The sequence below is a fragment of the Mytilus trossulus genome, chromosome 14 (genome assembly GCF_036588685.1).
Source record: "Mytilus trossulus isolate FHL-02 chromosome 14, PNRI_Mtr1.1.1.hap1, whole genome shotgun sequence".
In the NCBI taxonomy this organism is placed as follows: Eukaryota; Metazoa; Mollusca; class Bivalvia; order Mytilida; family Mytilidae; genus Mytilus; species Mytilus trossulus.
The window spans coordinates 19885555-19908266 of record NC_086386.1 but is presented as its reverse complement, the minus strand read 5'-3'; the positions used below and the strand labels follow the sequence as shown (position 1 = coordinate 19908266).

The 22712-nt window shown below is 30.3% G+C and overlaps 1 protein-coding gene across 1 annotated transcript in view; it reads left to right on the top strand.

Moving 5' to 3' along the window:
- Window positions 1-8993, top strand: part of LOC134697554 (protein mono-ADP-ribosyltransferase PARP14-like) — a 46913-nt gene extending 37920 nt beyond the window's left edge. Inside the window, exons 14-17 of the mRNA XM_063559835.1 lie at window positions 4536-4950; window positions 6281-6441; window positions 6877-7054; window positions 8704-8993. Coding sequence (XP_063415905.1) covers window positions 4536-4950; window positions 6281-6441; window positions 6877-7054; window positions 8704-8993 — 1044 coding nt within the window. The remainder of the gene's footprint in view (window positions 1-4535; window positions 4951-6280; window positions 6442-6876; window positions 7055-8703) is intronic.
- The last annotated feature ends 13719 nt before the right edge of the window (window positions 8994-22712 follow it).

Below are 22712 nucleotides of genomic sequence, written 5' to 3'. Positions count from 1 at the left end.
TACTGAACTGTACTAACTGATCTTTTAGTTAGTATTACCATAACTTTTGATCACCTGACCATAATACAACATTGTTTTAGCAGTCAGTAAATAGGTGTAAAAATTCATTTTAAAATTAGTAATTACTGGTAATAACTGGGCCGTTTCAGGAATTACTTGTATTAACTAAGTGCATCGGGGATTACCTGTAATTCCTAAATTTTAGTAATTACATGTAATTCCTAATTTCACCTATTTACTGTAACATATACAAGCACGGCCGTTTGTCTCTATGTGTCTAAAAAAAATCGTAATTAATTTGGTATAGAGTGTAAATGAAATTAAATGAAATTCTAATTCAAAGTTTGTGACGAATCTGCTGTTTTTTTCAAGAGGTGGAACAAATCAGAAAAAAAAGAAATGAGTCTGTCAAAACTATTCAACTTCTTTTTAAAATACTATTTCTAATGACAATATTTTGTATCAATGGTTCTGATTGGATAAAATTTAGCGTTAAATTCTCCGTGTCTGTAACTAAGGAAGCCGATATTTTGAATTGCTGAATGCATTGACACGTCACCTATTGTAGGGGCCAAAGAAGATAACATCTTTTCGAGAAACTTTCCTTAATGAAGACTTTTCACTGAAATAATGATTCAAATTTGATTATGAACTGGTTTTGAATTAAGATAGAAATAACGGTATTGTATTTAAAGCTTTGTGGACGTCCATAGGCAGTTTTACTGTCTCCGCTATGCGTCCCCAGGTACACCTAGTTTGTAACAATAAAATACCGATGGTCGTCCTTAAAGCTTCAAATTCAATACAGGTATCTCTTAAATATATGTACTACATAAAATAAAATTATGCTGTACTTTTTAAAGAAACACAAAAGGCGATTCATAATCCTATGCGAATCATTAAAATCATGTTTTGTTTCTAAAATTGTCACATTCTAATATATATCTTAATATGCTTGAAAATAATCATAAATTTGTCCATTTAAATGAAAGTATGTAATTGCCTTAATAAGTACATATTATATGTGGAAAAGAGAATCGCTTGTTCACTCCTATTTATTAAAAAGACAATGCTAGCAAGACATTCAAAATATTAATATATAGACGTGTTAATTGTAGAAATCAAATATTATGTCTTCTCCTGATAATTTTGAACGATTTTGTATAAGTAAGGGTATAAATGGTTAATGTTGTATAAATAAATATAGGAAGATGTAGTATGAGTGCCAATGAGACAACTCTCCATCCAAATAACAATTTATAAAAGTAAACCATTTTAGGTCAATGTACGGCCTTCAACGCGGAACCTTGGCTCACACATAACAACAAGCTATAAAGGGCCCCAAAACATTACTACTGTAAAACCATTCAAACGGGAAAAACAACGGTAGAATCTAAATACAAAAACGAGAAACGAGAAACATGTATAAATTACATAAACAAACGACAACTACTGTACATCAGATGTACATTTATATCGATGTTCTTTCCAATAACAATACAATATTTTCTGATTGCTTCCCCATACTATTCCTGAACTGGAAATTAAAGACACCGACCACATTTGGCACCTTCTTCATCCTAATTTTTAGACATAAATCAGAATTCGATTAATATGGTCATCACAAGAACACAGCCTATGACAAACGAAATGATTAAAATTAAATACCCCCCTATCAGCAGTATTATATCAACTTCATCCACAATTGGAATTTAAATTTCTCGACTCATACAATATTAAGGAGCTTGCAGCTGATACTCAGAACTTGTTAAACTAATCAGTGTCTGAATATGAAATAAAGAAGCCAGGATTCTATAAGAACGTCTTGTCCTTTTTCTCGAAACGTTCATTGAAATATTTAGTATCTCCTTAACAAATTCTACAGAATGGTCTTGAGTTATAGAAACCCTTAAGAATATAAGACAAGATATGGACCTACGAAGTCTTATATTATAGGTTTACATATATATATATTCTAGGTGATGACTGAGTAGAATGGTGTTTATTTTACAGTTTTACCTTTATTAGCATATTTACAATTATTATCAATTTGGTTGTGTGACCCGTTCTGTTGTTCGCCATATGTGCATCCAGTTTTCAGGATTTTAACTTTTTGCATTCCTTATGCGTTAGGTCCGAGGTTGCTACCGGGCATATACGGTTTTCATAGCGTACTCTTCATTTTGTAGCACTTGAATTTATATTTTACTTATTTAGTATTTTGATTGGAAAAGCAATATGTCACTATGCTATATCATACTACCTGTATTATCAAGGCCAATAACTTTTTTGGTTGGTGTTTATGTTTGATTTAATTATAAGTGTTTTTGAATATTGTGTTGTCCGTCGGGAAATTTGTTTACTTGATTTTTGCTGCTGTTTCCAGCTTTTGCCACTTTCAACAATTATGTCATCATAATTCATTAAGTTCTATGTTTTTCTTGATGTTGCATTTGTTTATTTTTTCCATCCTTCTACCAAATATTTAACGATTCATTCGCAAAACCACTGTTACTTGTATGATTTTTTTCTTGATACACCGAATGATAGTATTAACAAAGTACTAGTAAACCACTGTCATAGCTCATGTATAAAATGTGTTCCTTGAAATTAACACAAGTAAATTGTATAAATCACAAATGGATTGCATCGAAAATAAATAAGTCGCACTAAAGAAGAATACAGTTGATTCGAAGATCAATATGAATACCGTCGCTCTCTGTCCATTGAAACACACTGCCACCAAACGATTAATTTATAGAACAGAAGAAATCAATAAACATCGTATATGATGACAATTTAGAGCACATTCTTGTTTTGTCGATATTACTTTTTTATATTCCTTTTATACATTTATGACGTAGCTCTGTGTTTATTCCTCCCGTCATTGTGTAATGGTTCAATGCCGCGCGTTTCGTCTACATAAGTCTCATCAGTGACGCTCAGATCGAAATAGTTATAAAGCCAAACAAGTACAAAGTTGAAGAGCATCGCGGGCACAAAAATTACAATGGATACAAACTGTATGATTTCCCACTGTATCATCAAAACCTACCCACGAATGGCTTTTAATTCCTCATTTTCCACATTTCCAGTAAATAATGCTATAATCGCAGTCTGATAATTGTACCGAATTTGAAACTGTCTCTGAATGTGTCAAGAAATTGATCTTCACACGTACATGCATGCAACAATCTCCTGTTTAAGTTTCCAAACACAACAAAGTTGAAAACTATAATTGTAAAATCCTGTCTAAATGTTCAATTATGTATAAATGTATACAAAAGAAGTTCATTTTTCCATCAAACATCACAACTTTTATTCGTCTTTAAATTGAAGAGCATCACTTTCGGTATGTCTAAACACCAACAAGTTGAAAATAAACTATCAGACAGTTTACCGCATTAGAAGATTTACATACCAATAGATACCAGATATTTTATAATCATTTCCTGCTTTATTCATGGTCATCTTTTAAATATATATACATTGGTGACTTTATGTATTTCAATGTGTAAGCAGTCAAATTTACTGTGAAATCAAAACACTTTCTATACATAATAACCCAATATGACTATAAAAATGTCATTTCCAAAAATAAAACCAAGGTGCAAACAATGCAAAAGGACCATTTTCAAAATAAATCTTGTTGAACAAGATTCTCAAGTTCTGCTTAGTTTTCTTTAGGAGTGCCCCTTTATGTTTCTTGCGAATAATGTATATCAATAACTTGTGGAAAATTAAAATATCAAAAATATTAAACTTCGTGGAAAATTCTAAACAGGGTGTCCCTAAGCAAATGGCAAACTCACAATTTCAAATCCATCAAACGAATGAATACTAACAACTGTCATATTTCTAATTGGGTACAGGCATTTCAGTATTATTGCCAGCTTAATCTCTCACTTGTATGACAGTCGCATAAAACTCTATTACTAGTATATTGAATAAAGGCAACAGTAGTATACTGGTGTTCAAAAGCAATAAATCGATTAAGAGAAAAATTAATCCGGGTTACAAACCAAAATCGAGGAAAACGCATTAACTATAAGAGGAACAATAGGAACACCGGAGTCTCCCCGGATTGAACTGAATAGCGATAAGTATGTCAAAAAATACATAAAGTTTCCTTGATATGAATATTTGTGTTTTTTGATCCAATTTAACCATGGCCATTCGGAAACAAGTTAAGGTCTCAGATTCCCTTGAAATAATAATGTTTAAGTGTATAATGAATATGCACATATGTTTCTACTTTGTCTAAGAGTAATATTTCGATATTTTTCTGATTTAAAGACAAATTTTACAGAAACTAAGCTATAAAACAAGTTAATTAGTTTAAATTATATAATGCAGCTGAGGAAATAGAATAATTATCAAATACTCGTTCAATATTATTGTATCGAACTTAAATTTGGCTTTGTCTTTTTCTTTATAAATTTTGACCATTCAAATATAGATGTAAATTTTCAATCGTTAAATCGTTAAGTTGACGCCTCATTCATTTTTCGTAAAGTTTGAAGTTTTGTTTTTAGATAGACGAGTTACAGCAAATACTATTAAGTTCTGGTGTTGAAATTTCACTGAAAAAGAATCTAGGTAGAATAAAGATTACGGGTTTGCCTGAAAATATCACACAAGCCTTGCAAGAAATTTACACTTTTCTAAGACGAACGGAAGAAATGCGCTATGCTGAGGAACATGCTAATCTTGTGTCTGAAATGGTTGAATGGTGTTATCTCGAGGTAGACATTGATGGGGAAAAATTAACAGAATATCCACGTCAGATAAATTTGCTACTGGAACAAGCCGTCAGAAATAACAAAGCAACAGCTGAATTTCACGATGACAAGGGAAACAAGTATATAGTTGATTTTAACAGCTATGAGGAATATTTAGAGAGCAATCCATCAGAGGCTGTCAAGGTGATCCGTAAAAACAAACTATCAGGTAAATTGTTTAAATTCTTTAAGCAGAGATACAATGAGCCGGAAAGTCTTCTTATCCGTGTGCATTGATGTTTTTTGTTCCGCTTAGTTAGTCCTGTAAGTGTGTGAGTTGTTTTTATCACCGAGTATAACCGCCAACCTTTCAACGATTTATTATATTATACATAAACAAGGCCGTTAGTTTTCTCGTTTGAATTGTTTTAAATTGTCGTTTCGGTGCCATGAAGTATTGACTTTACTAATCGTTAAAGGACGTACATATAATACAATGAACACGATCATTTTATTATCGGTAATTCATTCATGCTTTTCTTTCTCAATCCAAAGATGACCTACACAAAACATATCTATTTCATATGTTGGAATAATGGGTTTTCAATGCAGTTCTACTTTGATTAAAATTTCATCCTTGCAACTGTTTTTTTAGCACCAATGATAAATAATTTGCAAATGAAACATGTTTCTTGCAGACAAAATTATAAGCGTAATAGAAAAGAAAGGATATTCGGTGGTATTCATGACAAAAGAAACATGAAATGCAAGGCAAATTTACAAAAAAATACAAAGGAAAGCGAGTTTCTTAATCTCAAAACTATAATGAGGCCTAAGGTTTTGAGACCTAATGTTTTTTGGATGAGATAATCTTTATTTCGCTTTACTGAATTACAAGACTGATGGAGTTGAAGGTTTTGAAGTAGATCATTATGTACATAATTTACACATTTCCTTAAATTTTTGTTTTGATGAAGGTTTGTTTTGATGGATTCTTCAATGAATGTCTACCAAACCAACTTTCTATCCGTTATATACTAACTTTTTAACCAGGGTTGATACGTATTTCTGTGAAATGTTCAAAATATCAAAGAAGAGCAAAATTTGAACACAATGATAAGAATATGTTTTATGCAACAACTAATATTTATCAATTAAAAAAAATATATTGGAAAATGTATTGAGTTTGCATGGTCAATTTTATTAAGGACAAGAAACCCTTTCGTTATTAAGTATTAAGTATAAAGTAAAAAAAAAAGTATTAAGAGGAAAAGGTAAAATTATTTCATTCAGTTTTCTTCATTTTTTTTCCTTTATTATTATTGTGTTGAGCCATTATCAAAATATCAATGATTAAACAAGTTTTTTTTGTTAAAAAAAAGGTTGATTTACTAACGTTTAAACTTTAAGGTCAACGTGGTGTATCCACTTGAGATGTGTAAAATTGTATAAATTCTTGCACTTGGACTGGTAAAATTCATTTTTGTATGCATCAATCAACATAAAACATAACTCTTTATATGTTATGAATAAGTATATATACACAAACTCTTTTTCAGACGCATCCGGCTTGGCATTTGAGATGCCCTCAAACTGGAGTCCAATGGACGATAAGGAGAATATAAAACTAGTACCTCTTCAACAAACTGACCAGGAATATCTCGCAGTTCAACAAGATTTTTTAAAAACTACTACTGGATCAGCACTTACGATTCTAAAGGTAAAGTGTGTGTATAAGTTATTACACACCTTTCATGATTGTTCGCAAACGTTATAATGAATGACGATTAATCTTCAAAGAAAAAAAAAACATGCTGATGACACATTGCGTGATAAGAATATGTTTTATGCAACAACTAATATTTATCAATTAAAAAAAATATATTGGAAAATGTATTGAGTTTGCATGGTCAATTTTATTAAAGACAAGAAACCCTTTCGTTATTAAGTATTCATATGGAGAAGACGTTCTAAGTTGCAAAACTTGTGTCTAATCCTATTGTCAATGTTTTTGGACAATAAAATATGTTTAAACTACATTTCGTAAAATGCACAATTTTTAGTATTTATACTTGTTTCGTAAACTGAAAAAAAACACTTTAGGAATTCTGTGTTTATCTTTCTCGTTAAACAAGTATCTATAACTTCATTGCAGATTTCAAGAATACAGAATCGGGCATTATATCAGCAATACAAGGCAAAAAAAATGTCAATGGAGTCATTAAATCCCCAAGGTCATCAAAACGAAAGAATACTTTGGCACGGTACTGCATATGATGCTTTGGATAGTATCAACACATATGGGTTTAACAGAAGTTATTGTGGCAAAAATGGTATGTAAAGATACCATTCAATTATTCGAGTAATAAATGTCTTCAAGTCACATGTTTCTTGAGATGAGTAACTGCTGACAACATTTGTTGTTCGTTAAATGTATTTTTTAAAGATCTTGTCTACTACTTGTTTAAAGAAAATCGAAAAAGATAATGACAAGTGACAGACTTTTATTTACAGCAAAAGAAGAGTTGCTGTCAATAAATGAAAATGTGAAATTTCATATCTTTTATGTTCTGATTTCTGTGTATTTCTCCAAAATTGCTTACAAAATATTTTCTGCATTTATTTTAAGTCGGCTGTTTGAAATAGCGATATTCTTTGTATACGTTCACCAGCCAAGTAGTCAACACTGCGGTGTTGACATGAATATCAATAATGTGGTAATTTTTTTTATAAATTTCCTGTTAACAAAACTTTGAATCATTCGAAAAACTAAGGATTTTCCTATCCCAGGCATAGATTACCTTAGTCGTGTTTGGCACAACTTTTTGGAATTTTGGGTCCTCAATGCTCTTCAATTTTGTACGTGTTTGGCCAAATAAATATATTTTGATATGAGCGTCACTGATGAGTCTTCTGAAAACGGGACGCGCATCTGGCGCACTAAACTATAATCCTGGTACGTTTGATACTACTTACAAGCTTTTTTTGTAGTATAATTAAAAGGATTGCACGTAGCTATAAACTTACAAAAAGAACAGTAAAACACAAACAAACAAAAAATTATACGTTTTTAGTTTGCAATGAACTAATCCTTTCGAATGAATCAATCATATGCAGCATTATTAACCCTTTGCCCCAAATCCTGTATGCCGTCTTCTTTGGTGACCCGAATGAACCTCCATACTTTTTTTTCGAAAATGCCCTCGTTGATCTGTCTTGATAGCAGGTATTTCGACCATACCATTAATGGTCCTTCCATAAACTCTGAGACAAATATCAACAAAAGATGAGAGAAAACAATGTAAACAACTTCATGTCATCATACAAACAAACCTCATTCATATTAGAAACAAGTAAAGACCCGTGATAACCAAATATGAAACAAAAAGATTGAAAAAAAACCCTGACTTATTAATGTTTATTAGTTGGAACGAAATATTATCATAGCAGACAGAAAAAAGAGGCTCCCGGCTTTGTCATACATTCACTGAAATTGATGGGCTAAACATTAGGTTTGTGTTCAACTTCGTCTCCTCTTTCCTTGGATAAAGGTGTTACAGCAAAACGCAAGAATACACTCTAAAACACCAGTTGGGATGGGTTTAACTCAGATGAATACTTAGAAAAAAATCACTAAACGAAATTAAAAAAATCGATCTAAGAGTTATCACATTTACTGGAAGCTAGTTTAATACCCCACAAGCAACGGATATGAACCATCTCGAGAAGAGTTGGTGGATTTGGTTTTCCAATAAAGATCATTATAGAAAGCCCTCTTCTAACCCGCTACTTTTGTTTGATGTTTCTATAAAATTGAGAATGAAAATGAAGAATGTCGCAAAAAAAACAACAACCCGACCGTAGAAAAATAATAATTATATACGGCATCTGTTGGTGTCTCCATATGTCAAATGTTGCATCGCCACTTATTCTATTTAAAACAAATCTTGAAATTCTTTTTATTAATATGTTTTTTACTTAGCTACGATATATGGAAATGGTGTATACTTTGCAAGGGATGCAGCATATTCAGCTAGAGGTACATATTCGCCAAATGACCATAACAACCAAAGGCATATGTACATGTGTAAAGTCTTAACTGGTGAATTCGCACAAGGGAAACAAGGATTAATCGTACCACCGCCAAAAGGCAAAGGCAAAAGTCACATTTTGCATGACTGTGTAGTTGATAATCCTGCAGATCCGGCAATTTTTGTCATTTTCCATGATACACAAGCATATCCTGAATATTTAGTTCTATTCCAAGGGTAACTTGTGGGTCATATTTTCAGAAATTGTATACCATCAATAATATTTTTGTTTAAAATATTTATAAATGTAGTTTTTTTTAAGAACGACACAATCAGTAGAATTCCTTTACAACATTTGGCAAAATTAATGTTGTCAACTTTTTATTTCTTTGTTTCTGTGTATATTCAGAAAAAGAGTGCATTGTTATAAATGAGAAGGGTTTACATATTTTTTTCTTACCTTCGCTTTCAATGCTTTTTTTTAGTCTAGAAATGACACATTTGAATGGAAAAAAGCTTAAAAAAAATGTAATTCGCTCACACAATGATTGTGCCAAAAGGCCCTATGATCATATACAAATTATGTCTGTAAATTTTCCCTTATAGTTATATTTATATAATGCTAGCTAGTACTATTAGCAAATATTTGTTAATGTAAAAGCCAAAAAAAATACGTGAAATTCATTTTCAGTTAAATTTGAAAGAGAAACTGTCGAATACCAATATCCATCTCAAATCTTATTTTATTATAAGGACTGATACTAAAATACAATTATCAGTTTAATTGGATATTTCAAAATATGACCTCTATCTTAAGAACACAAAAAAGTAATAGTTTGACGAATAGAATTCGCATTTTACCCATTAAAAATATTGTATCGTTTTAAGTTTTCATAAATAAGTTTAATTTGAATAGTTCCTTCTTATAGTGCTAAGCCATTCAACAACTATTTGTATAAGTACGTGTATAATGCAAACCTATTGATATCGAGCTGAAGTATTAACGCATTTTCTTTGCGATCAAACTCCACCATTAATTAAACAAACATATGTTCGCCCTACCATCATTTTTTGAGATCGTTGCATCAGAAATGAAAATGTTTGCAAAGCTGATATTTATTTTCACTGTGCATTAATATTATACGATTGTTTCCTTTCTGTCTGTTTAAATCACTGTTTCATGATTGTTTTAAAGATTTGTGGTGTTGTTGCCAATACATTTCGAACAAATGCGTGTCCTTAATTGAAATTTCAAATGAAGGAAAATTGTATTATTTTGATAAATATCAATAAAGAAAAAAGGGAATCAATAAAACAAGTGATTGACCTTGTTTCAAAAACAAATTGAAAGGCCTTTGTCCAGTTCATCTACATAAACGTAGATATTGCTTTTTAAAAACAAGGTCGTTGAGTCTGTCAGCTGAACATATTCAATTTATATAAAAAACAAAATAATTGTTAATTTAGCATTAAGTAGTAGCTACTGTCACTAATAGCTAACTTTTTGTGTGAAAATTATGACAGAAGTATATGTCTGCAAAAACTGTCGACCCAAACAAATTCAATCTGAAATTATTTGCTTTCATTAGATTCGTACATTGTATCCCTAGGAACGCTTTCACAAAGATTAGTATATTTTTCAAAAATGAAATAAATATACTAAATGACAATGTTTGAACAACCCGATATCCTTATTTTTCGGTTTTTCACCTTAAACACAATGCATTACGATAGACATCAATATAAAAATGGAATTAGTTTATCTGTATATTATTGAAGTAATTCATTGTGTGCGTGATAATATGTTTCTTGTAAATTGGTATAAATTTGTTATAAATCATCCCAAACTCAGATTAACTATGAAATTCCTAAAATAACGCCAGATGATATAAATACTTTATTATGATATAATAGCATTATTTATCTATTGATGTTATATTTATATTTTGTAAACGACTAACAATAATATGCAGTTTATCTACCTTAAAAATCCCTTTACTTCTGGTACTTAGAAACGAGGACCTTCACTGACATATATATATAGCTGTGTCCGTGGAGTGATTCTTAACAGCGATTGTAATACTGAGAAAAAAATCTTTGTATTTTGTATTTTGTGTACTTTTGTTTAGTTTTGGTTTTCTTATTAAGACTAGCGGTGCCATTTTATTTTCGACTTAATGGTTTGTATGTCTCATCGGTATCTTTCGCCTCTCGTTGTCAATTTGCGCTGCGAACAGTTATCATATTAAATAGATAAAAAAGAGTATTTAGAGGGCATATCAACCAGACTGTATTTGTATTTCGAAGCTTTTAACAAAGAAAAATCAATATAGATTGAAAGCGCATTCACCAGATAACCTCTAAAGAAAACAGATAAAAGAATAGCCTTTAAAAATATATAGACAACTTTTTAAATACTTTTGTCAAACGGTTAATTTTAGATGACGACAATGATTGATATTTGAATGATTTTCGGTAATGTTGTTTCAACACACATCCGTCCTAAATTAAATTATTTTAAATCGAATTAAGCTGTTCTGTTTGTTGTCCTTTGGTTAAAAAAATCTTGATATAAGTAAACAAAATATTCAAAATTTATATAGGTGTGATTTTAAAAATTATATTAAAGAAAGTTGTCATTTCAAATACGAAATACAAAGTAGTTTATTTGAGCATTCTGTTTTATCTAATTCTGTTTTTTATCATTATATATGTAAGTGATGTTAAACTAGAATGTTTCATGTTGATTGTTAACTGTAGTATTTTTTAATTGTTGATATTGTTGAAAAATAATGATATTTGAAATTAAAGGTAGATCACAAGTATTTATTTTTTGAGACAGAATTTTTTTTTATAATTTGCCAAAATGATAATTTTACTATGCTCTTTTCAAAAATTTAATAAAAAGTATGGGTCACCGTGCTATTTTTCAAGCTATGAGTTGTTGAAAATTGCAAAAATTTGGTTAGTTTGTTCATGAAAATACACATTAGTGTGCATAAAAAAAATTCTTTGAGATATAATTTTGAAATAAATTGTGAGAAGAAAGGTTTCATAATATGCTTTAAGAAAATAAAAATAAAAAATGGTGTCTACGAAATTTTTTTCTTGCTACAAGTAAAAATAAAAAAAATCCCTATAAGACAAGTAAAAATTTTGTACTTTGAGTTATCTCCCCTGAAATGGCTCATTAGAAAAAAAATGATTTAAAACTAAACAAATTGATATATGTTTAAATATTTTGTATTATTCAATTAATTAACAAGTTTTCTCCAAATAGAAAAATATTTTAACCATTGAATTGCATATCTGTCTCCAAATTTGCAGATTTAGGCATTTAACTAGACCGATTTTGTACTGTGATTGTACGATCCAAGATGGCGGTATACCATCAATCTACCTTAATTGGTTTTGTGCTTTGTAGCAGTACACGGTCATTACAGACCTGACCGGAGTTGCCGAAAGAATGAACTTAAATTTTATCTACAAACATATGACATTGTACGGACACGTTTTATCAACAAACTGTTCTAGACCTCGGATTGAAATCATGTGATATAGAATAAGAATAACCTATTCCATTATTCATTCCATTAAAAAAAAAGATGTCTGTTATGTTTGCAAAAATAATTAATATTATTTTATTATTATTTATGGATAATTGTTTTGAGTGGAAGTTATCTTTTCAAGTTATTTTCCTTTGAAGCACATTTAAATACGGCAAGTTATAAAAGAATTTGTAATTCAAACTAACGTTGGGATTGACTTTTTTATAGTGTATATCATGATTAAAAAAATCAGAATATCTAATTCAAAATTAAATCGTGATTAAATTATTTAGAGTGTTTATTCGAACTGTTATTGTGATTGACTAATTAAGAGTTTCCAATTCAAGCTTATATTGTGATTGAATAATTAAGAGTTTCCAATTCAAGCTTATATTGTGATTGAATAATTAAGAGTATCCAATTCAAGTTACATTGTGATTGAAAACTTAAGAGTGTCTAATTCCAGCTTATATTGAGGTTGCATAATTAAGATTCTAACATGACGTCCTTCAAACGCTTTGAGTACACACCCGTATTTCAATATGAATACATTGTCGAGCTGTTCCAATTTTACTCCCACGTCAAATGCTTTTTTATGAATGAGATTTCCGATGTCATAGAACGATGACGTAAGAATATGAGCATTTCACGGAAAAATACACGCCTGCCAAAAGAAAATCATCACAACAAGGAAAGGTAAACAAACGATGCTAAATGTGGTATAAGTCATTTTTTAACCCTATAAGACATTGTAAGTTAATCATAATTCAAATTCACCCAAAACTATCTCAATACATTATTGTTAAATGTTTAAGTATGTCACTAATTTAGTTCGCTCCTTTCTTTTACGTCAATTTAATAAAGCGTTTATTTATGAGAACAGCAAATAATGCCTTCGCCTAGAGCTCTTCGATTCAAAACAATTGCCCTATTTGTCTATTTAGAATCGAAATAATTCATGGCGGTTGAAAATATAGTGATTTTACCACGGCTTGGCCCTTTGTGATAAATATTTTATCCTTCGCTATCGATCGGTTAGGGTAAAATATTTGTCAAAAAGGGCCAACCTATGGTAAAAGCAAGATATCTTCAAGCCCTAATGAATTATTTCTTAAGTATCCAATTCAAGTTATATTGTAATTAAATTTCTAGAGTGTCTTATTCGTGCTTATATTTTGATTGAATGATTTAGAGTGTCTAATTCATGTTTATATTGTGATTTAAAATTTAGAGTGTCTAAATCAAGCTTAAATTGTGATTGAATAATTTAGAGTGTCTAATGCAAGCTTTTATTGTGATAGAATTAAGAATAATACTGTGATAATTTATTAAGACAGTGAACTTCAAACTCATATTGTGATTAAAACATCAACATAACAATGTTCAAAATTTAATTTAATTATTTACCTTATTGAAAAGTAAAATCACAAAAACACTGAACTCAGGCAAATCTAATGGGAAGTTCCATTATCACTTGGCATAATCAAATGACAAAACACATTAAAAACGAATTGACAAGTACTGTCATATTCCTGACTTGGTACATTTTAAAAATGAAGTAAACGGTGAATTACACCTGGTTTTAAAGCGCTAAACCTCTCACCTTGATGACAGTCTCATCAAATTATGTTATATTTACAGCGATGCGTGAACTAAACAGACATAATAAATAAAATAGTAAAAAATATGGATACAACAGTCATCATCGTGTAACAATTTTAAAAGAAACAATTTAACAACACACAAACATATTCATTTATTCGCGTGTCTGACGTCAGAAAATTTTATACGTCGCATATATTTATCGTTCAATATATATACAATCAATTTTAAAACTTCACATGGGCAATGTTAGCATACAGTGTTAAAAAATCAAAAGTATGTAAGAAAAGACCGAGATTTAGAATAGTCTAAAAAAATGAAAACAACACGTAAAATAATGTATTGCGTCCGAAACACTTTTCTGGGTTTACCTTTATCAGGAACGCTCAAAGCCAAACATTTGAAATCCGAAGATGTATAAGTATAAAAATGAGGCAGAGTAATCCGTGTCTGATGTTAATTCAATTTCTAGTTCTGGGGGATGTATTAAAGGAACCCATTCAGAAAAGTTCGAATTGTTTATGGAAAGATAATCAATACATCTGAAAGTGAAATTAAATAATATGGCTTCTTTTATACTCTTGTTTTGTACATGTGTCTGAATGAACTCCGATTCATATGAAAATAAGAAGAGGTCCCATAGCAATGCCGACAATTTGAAAAGTCTTCCCCCAATCTAAACAAATATATTGTCGATAAGAAACTCCAGCATTCTGATCACTTGTTCTTTTGTGTAGCATGTTTTACCTTTTTGTTTGTCACTAGTAGCGAAATATGCCTTATGATATCCCAAAGTAATAAATTCATAGCATATGCTACCGTTTTTGTGTTGAAAGGTATTGTTGATTATTTCTTTTCGGCGATTTTTCAATTTCACATGGGGAATGGTGGTATACAGGGTTGAAAAAAATCAAAAGTTTTGATATTACTATTTTCAGAAAAAACAGCGAGATTAAAAATTGTTTAGAATTTTTGAGAATCCACATACGATAAATACCACAACGCGAGTAATCCGTTTCAAAGTCTTTCTAATGACCCCCTTTCACTGTGGACAGAATTTTAGTGAATATAATGGAAAATTCTTTAGTGGATCATAAAGTAAAATCACAATAATACTGAACTTAGAGGAAATCAATTCGAAAAGTCAATAATCACAGCAAGATGAGCCAGCAATATACCGTTGATGGAACGGAATTTTATAAAGCTTTGGTATCCAATACAAACAAGAAAAGTCCTCCAATTTGGTTTTCAATATAATGTTTATTGAAGCCATATAGGACTTATGATTTGCTAAAATCTCATCCTTGTCAAATGATATGTTTTTGTATGCGAAATTACAGTGACCCTGAGTGCTCATTTGTACCTATTTCTTTTACAAGACATTCATAGTAATACGATTTACAAACAAAGACAATATTATGTAACCTTTTCCGCAGGAACGACAACATACTTATCATAAAGGGATGATAGACATTTCATGACCTCTTTGTCTCTGGAAACAGACTTTGGCACACAGTTTTTCAACTTGTGAATGCGACGTTTCATCAGAGACCTGATAGTTTTAACCCATTCTGACAAAGTGTCCAGTTCAGCTTATTCTCGCTAAGCTCATGCTCTGGCGTAGTTCTCAATGGAATCAATAATTATTTTGAAGTTATGGTTCCAATTAATGTGTTGGGGTTCTCTAAACTAAGGACCATGTGAAATCACCTTTCGGAGATTTTCATGTTGAATTATGTCAAGATCGCCATTTATAACATGACCAGAGGGGCTGTAATTATAAGGCGAGTGGTAGCAGTCACATGTTGGAGTTTTTTTTAGGTATAGTTCTAAGTCAAGGTCCTGTAATGCTTGTTTACAGTTGCAATGGTTTTGGTGTAACTGTAGGATACAATAGGAAAAGACTGGTTTTGAAAATAAAAAGGAATTTTAGATGTTACCTACTTGTGAGGTAGAACATTGCAGATGTTGATTGCATCAATTCCTTTATTGGCAAAATCAACAGAAAGGAATTTTATATTTCCTCATGTAAAGGTCATTAAGTGTTATTAACAAGTATGGAAAAGATTATTACCTGTTTTCATAAAGCATGGCAAAATTTTATAAAAATATGCCTTTTCAGAAATGCGAAACATTATATTCACTATGGATAAATGAAATGAATTGATATTGATTCCATCACCTACGATAAGTTAAGATAACAAAATACATCCTTGCTTTATGCAGAATAAAAAATAGTTATTAAAAGTACCAGGATTATTATTTAGTACGCCAGACGTGCGTTTCCTCTACATAAGACTCATCAGTGACGCTCATATGAAAACAGTTAAAAAGCCAACCAAGTACAAATTTGAAGGGCATTGAGGGCCCAAAATTCAAAAAAAGTTGTGCCAAATACGGCAAAGGTATAATCTTTTCCTGGGATTTTTTTTGATATTTTGCCGACATTTAGTTATATCATGCTTTTTAAAAAACATTTATAAAAAGAATGGGTCAAGGGGCTTATTTTCACGTTACACCGTGTTTAAAATTAACAGATTGTGTATAGCTAATGCATGGAAAACCAAATTTTCTGCAATAAAGCGTATACTACATCATTGAATCTTGAGATAAATTTACCAAATTTATTTGACGTGTTGCTTAAAGTATCTGGGATAAGTATTTGAACACGTAACTGTAGATCACTGAGAATGAGGTAAGGATCAGCTGAATTCTACCTAATTAATATGTAGACGTTAGAAAAAACCTATATATCAAATATTGTTATTTTTTACTCATCACAAGCGAGTGTTCACGAAACAAAACAAAATATCGGTTATCTTTAGCAGTTCAAACTAAGGTCATGGAAAATTAACATATGACGGCCTGAAAATTAGTTACATTCAAAATCTCACCTTTAAAAATATAAGAGAGCGGCATTGTTTTGGGGGGAGGGAAACGGCATATCTTAAGTTGATTGAGAATGAAATGAAAAGTTCGTAGATATAAACTGCAACTAATACAATGGCTGAAAATAAACTGTTCATTCTACAGTACCGTAGTCGCTTTGGTTTTTTTTGGTATATATATATATTGCCTTTTATTAGCAATAACAAATATACAATTAAACATTTTTGTAATAAACTAGTTTAATATAAAGTTTGTTTTTTACTACGGTGAGGATTACTTATTTAAACTGTGTCAGTCAATTTGAAATAAAGAGTCTATAAGTATATTTGACAGGCTATTATTTGAATTTGGAATCATTTTTAATTATGGAATTTACATATTTTTTTGTGGTTGATATTTTTAATAAATTCCATGTTTATTTGGTATTATAATGTTTTGAGCAGTTCATAACTTTTTCCATACAATGTATTTTGTATAGGTAGTGTTGTGCACGGCACAGTACATTCTATTGAAATAATGTGTAAAAGGTAGTGTTGTGTTCAGCACAGAACAACATGGAATTGATTAAAAAATTCAAACACAAGAATTTAAGCAAATTCCATAATCAAAAATAATTCCAAGTTTAAATAATAGCCCTTTTATTTGTGTTTTTATTGTGTATGTTAGGTCACATACTATATTTTGAGTAGAATGTATTATGATATAACAAAGATTATCGGACGCACCAAATATATACGGCGTTATTTTCATTTTTTATGGTAAAGTAATTATAAATTTGGTTTTCTATAAGAATTTTTAATATTAATCGGTCATTAAAAATTTTCAAATTTTGCAGAATCAAATGTGACAAAGATATGATATTCAAAGTGTTTAACATACAAACTTTATGAGTAACACAATCTTCGTTATTCCAACAAAATAGGTATATGGAAATTCAAATCAGATTGAATCAGAATAATAACAAAGAAACACATACCACCCCAACCGATGATATAGTGTTTCAAAAGTATATCATGTATATGATTTACCATAATAACGTTTGCTTATATAGATTTGAAAATCATTACTCTCGTAAATGATACCCAAAAAAACATAAGTTACATTCCATAATATATACATTCATACAATTTGTGTAAATCACATGTCAATCAAACATTCTTCTTTACAGGCAAACCATAATACCCTGCATATCTTTATTATATTATATATAATGTGTGCAATGACTATAAAACTAAAAATGCACAGGTGCATATATCCTATGCAAATTCTTAAGGCATATGTTTTTGTCATCCAAATGTTTTGTTTGTAGTTCATATTGTCTCGTTTATATACAAAGTCAAAACAAAATGCCCCACTGGATCCGCACGTATAAGAAAGTAACAAAATAATATCAAAAGCGGGATTTAAAATACCGACACAATTCGTCCATAACAGCGAACATATGACATATTCAATAGGAAATACAAATGAAACATCACAACGAAATACATTTTAGTGGGATATATAATAACTAAGATATGTCAAATAACAATACGAATTCAAATTCGGTAAAACAGTCATATTCGGGAATATGTCACATTCGGTACTTAACGGACCAGACGATTTAGACGCAACAAACTTATTTGATATTAAAGGTACCAGGATTAGTTTTTCGAAAACAATAAAAAATAAACCAACCCTGTTTATGAAGTCAAATAAAAACTAAATTAATTTATCTTTTTAAAATTTAACTCATTATTAATGAACTGGTGGTTGAAAAGGGTTATAAGATATAAAGTTAAAAAGTTAAAAAGAAAGTGAAAAACAGCGAAAACAGCATTCGACTTTTAAATACTATAGAAAAATTAATGTAAAATTATAACAAATATGGCAGTTGAAATTGACGAAAAAGTCTGGTTGAACGCACTAGAGAACACAAGTATCAACATTGATGTCAATTCACAGACAATCAAAATGTTAGCAAGTAGTAGTAGGGAGGTAGCCGGTATTTGTCAAATCATTAACGAACAGAGGGATTAAAGACTACTAACCCTCATAATGGCTGACTCCTGGTTCCTTTGATTACTACTGGCTCTTAAAGAAATACATTTAAGATGTTCTGTCTGAATCGACTTGTTTTTGTTTCAAGTGGCACTGATGATATTTCAGCGACTTTTGCACTTATTACAGAAGTCAAAGTACGTATAAATTGAAGAAAAAACTCTTGAAACGAAAGATCATACATCCGAACAAAGAGATACTAACAATTCAGGTTGCCAATTCTGCCGTAAATCTCATACACTTGAATTAGATATACAATTAAGCATAATAATAAAAAGATGTTTCAAATGAGATAACTATCCACCAAAGCTCATGTCAAAGGGATGAAGTGTATGGTCGCTGAATGATGCTATGTTTTTATAAAAACGTAAATGTTCGTGTGATACATGTTTAGATAAACATTGACAACTGTTACGGAATAAATAGACTAGGATTTTCCTTATTTAAGATATCTTAAAATATGCTCGAACTCGGCTGTAAACAAGAGAAACATGTTGTTTATCATTCCATAAAAACCTAATCCTTCATAAAAAAAAACAGAAAAAAGGAACAACAAACAAACATACATTGCAAATAAACTCATCATAGGTACCAGGAATGAATTAAGTATACACTCCAGAAGCGCGTTTCGTCTACAAAAGACTCATCCGTGACTCTAGAATCCAAAAAAGATTAAAAAAAAAAAAAAAGAAGAAAAAAAAAACCAAATAAAGTACAAAGTTGTAGAGCATCGAGAACCAAAATTCCTTAAAATTTTGCCAAATTCAGCTTAGATAATCTATGCCTGATGTAAAAAAAAAGCCTTAGTTTAAAAAAACAAATCAAAAACAATTTAAACAGTAAATTTAAAAATATTACCATATCAATGACAATTCATATCAGCACAATAAAGTGCTGACTACAGGGCTTGTGATATTCTCGGGGAATGAAATAAAAAAAATATAATAATACATAAGTTAACATTTAATGGAAGACTTGGTTTAGCTACATTTAATTTTAATCCATATTCATTGAATGGAAATATAGTTTACCTGTATGTTGTCCGCAGTTGTTTAAAGAATGGAAGCATTCAAGGGATAAACCTCATACCAATAAAAAGATATCAAGATAGCAAAACATTAATTAAACGTTATAAGGGATAGACGACCTAATAAATATTATAATGTGAGTAAATCTTCATTTTGTTTGTAAAAGTGGAAAATACTATGATAAAAACAAAAATGTGTAAAATTCTTCATATTGTTTCACAGTAAATGATCACAATTATAGTCGTAAAAATTGTAACGCGTTTCCAATTTTTTAGATGAACTCCTGATTGTTAAGAAAAGTCATGTTGTGTAAAACAAACACTGCTGACTGGTTGGTCATCCCATCATATACAAAGTAGTGTTTTTAATGTTTTCTGTATTTTCTTAATACCTTGGATGTGTTTTGTCATTAAAACCAAAACCAAGCATTTTAAAAGAAACGCCTGATATATAGATTGCATGGCCGTTCAAAATTAACGTCCACGAATTAATGAATTCAAAAGTTAGTTAACTCATGCGAGTTGAATTGTTATAAGGATAAATTTCGCTATATTTTTTTACATCTTTTAATTAACCTGATCGATATGTAAAAATTACTTGTCGTGTATATTTTCTATAATACAAGAGTTCTTACGCTATATTAACATTAACTATACAATATCCAATTATTCAGGCCAAATAAGTGACCCATAGTTTTTAATCACTATGCCATTAAGTTTCTTGTGGAAAGTTATCTCATTGGTGATTATACAACATCTTTTTTTTTATATTTGATATATTTAGTTTGATGATTTCTTTGCTTTAAATGAAATTGAGTAGAAATTAAGTTGGCTAAATTGGAACACTAGCGGTCAACTATTAGGTTATTAGTTCGGGCACTTTACTTAGTTCGTTGTCATAATTGACAAGGAATGAAAATTTCCTGCCGAAGGATTTTTCATGGTACTCTCTATTCTACGAAAATTAAAGATTGTTATCCTAATTTACTCATATTGCCCCCTTTGACGCTTTGCTATGGAATGCTTGATACTGGTGATTTCACTTTAATAAGGTGATGGTGTCACTTAGGTTTCGGTTACTAATATTTAGGATCTGATTGTTTTTATCTTGTTATGCTTCTCCTATTCGGAAATTGTTTGACAATTTCGGCTTTGTAGATCTGTTTCTTGGTATTGTTCCGCTTATCATACATTATTTTCCAAAACAATGTAAAAAATCTATGTAAAAAGGCAGTTTATACTATATCAGGTCGACTCGCAATTTTGGTCATGTTGACTAATCTGTAGAACTAGTATTTGGGATCTTTGTTGTCTATGAATTTTAATAAAAAAAATTTTGTAGCTAGACATGCAAAATATGGGTGAAATTCATCATTATAAAGAAGACTTCCATGTAAACTGTTAAATTTGATTTAGATCTTGCCCTACTAATAATGTTTGCTATTTAAAATTTCTCGCTATCAATGCAAATTCCGAAACTATTGTGACAGGGTTATAATCGCAATAATTAAAACTCGTATTTTGTATATGAATTTAACAGATTTTTCTCAATATCACAAAAATTTAAATCGATTTTTTTGTCAAAAATGATAAAATCGCAATAATAAATGCACGCAATAATTTCTGAATTTACAGTATAGTGTTCGGTTTTTACTCTCTTTTTTTCGTTTTTGTCAAACATCTTATCTATGATCTCTCCAATAGTAATTTTTTTTTTATGACCTGCTGAAATGACATTACCATTATGGGGTAAGATAATAAAATCAGTGAATTTACCATTGTCAATACTTATTAACCTATTTCGAAGTCACCAAAATACACCACACGGAGTTAATAAACTTGCTTACACTGCACATATATTGCTATACACTGAATTTGGTCGGGCGTTAATAGGATCAAATTTCCAATTATGACTGGAGGTGTGGTATTGCATACCTATATGGCCAATAAATAAGGATTTAAATTCAGTATATAACAAATGATTAGTACAAAGTAAAAGATAATACAGTATATGATCTGATTCTGATATTGGAATTAGTTAAATCTTCAGAATATATTGACTGAATCATCAATTTAAAAGAATTAAATGTTTATGATATATTTTTAAATTGAAAGATCCATGTCTCAACGAAAAGGAACATTTCTGATATAACTGTGAATAAGCGGTAATTATATTATTTTTTGTCTTTAAAAGAGTATAACAAGGATACTGAAATCCGACGAATATTCAAAAAGGAATATGCCATAAAACTGACAAAACGAATCGCTATCATCAACGGAACAATTGAAAGACAACTGCCATATTCCTGAATTGGTACAGGAATTTTCAAGGATTTGTGTTCGGTATTACACAATTAACCATCTTCTTCTTAAATTATTAAGATGTCTTATATCGTCCAGGCTTTACCAGGCAATAGAAATTGGCCATCTAAAAATAATAATTTATATAATTTCTAATGGAGAGCTGATGTTGGCGTTAAACACATTCAGTTAAATGTTAATCGTACCTATAAAACGCATGAAATAAGCTTAACTTTTAAAGATAGACATAGCGAACGAGTTGTGATATAGAAACACCGTCAGATAGTGGCGAAAGGTATATCAAAATGAAAGAAGAGGAAAATTAACAACAAAGAACGGGAAATGGTCCCTGTTTCTCCGTGTTAAACATATAAATCTAAGAAACAGCAGTTTTTACCGTTGATATCTTTTTTAAAGTAAGGTAACTTTCTTTTTAATACTTTTAAATTGTCGGACTTTTACGTGAATTAAAATATTGGAACGAGCAATATTTCTAATTTTTATTTATTTTCGAAATTAACAAGCGGTAACTTAATTTTTTTGAGATCTTGAA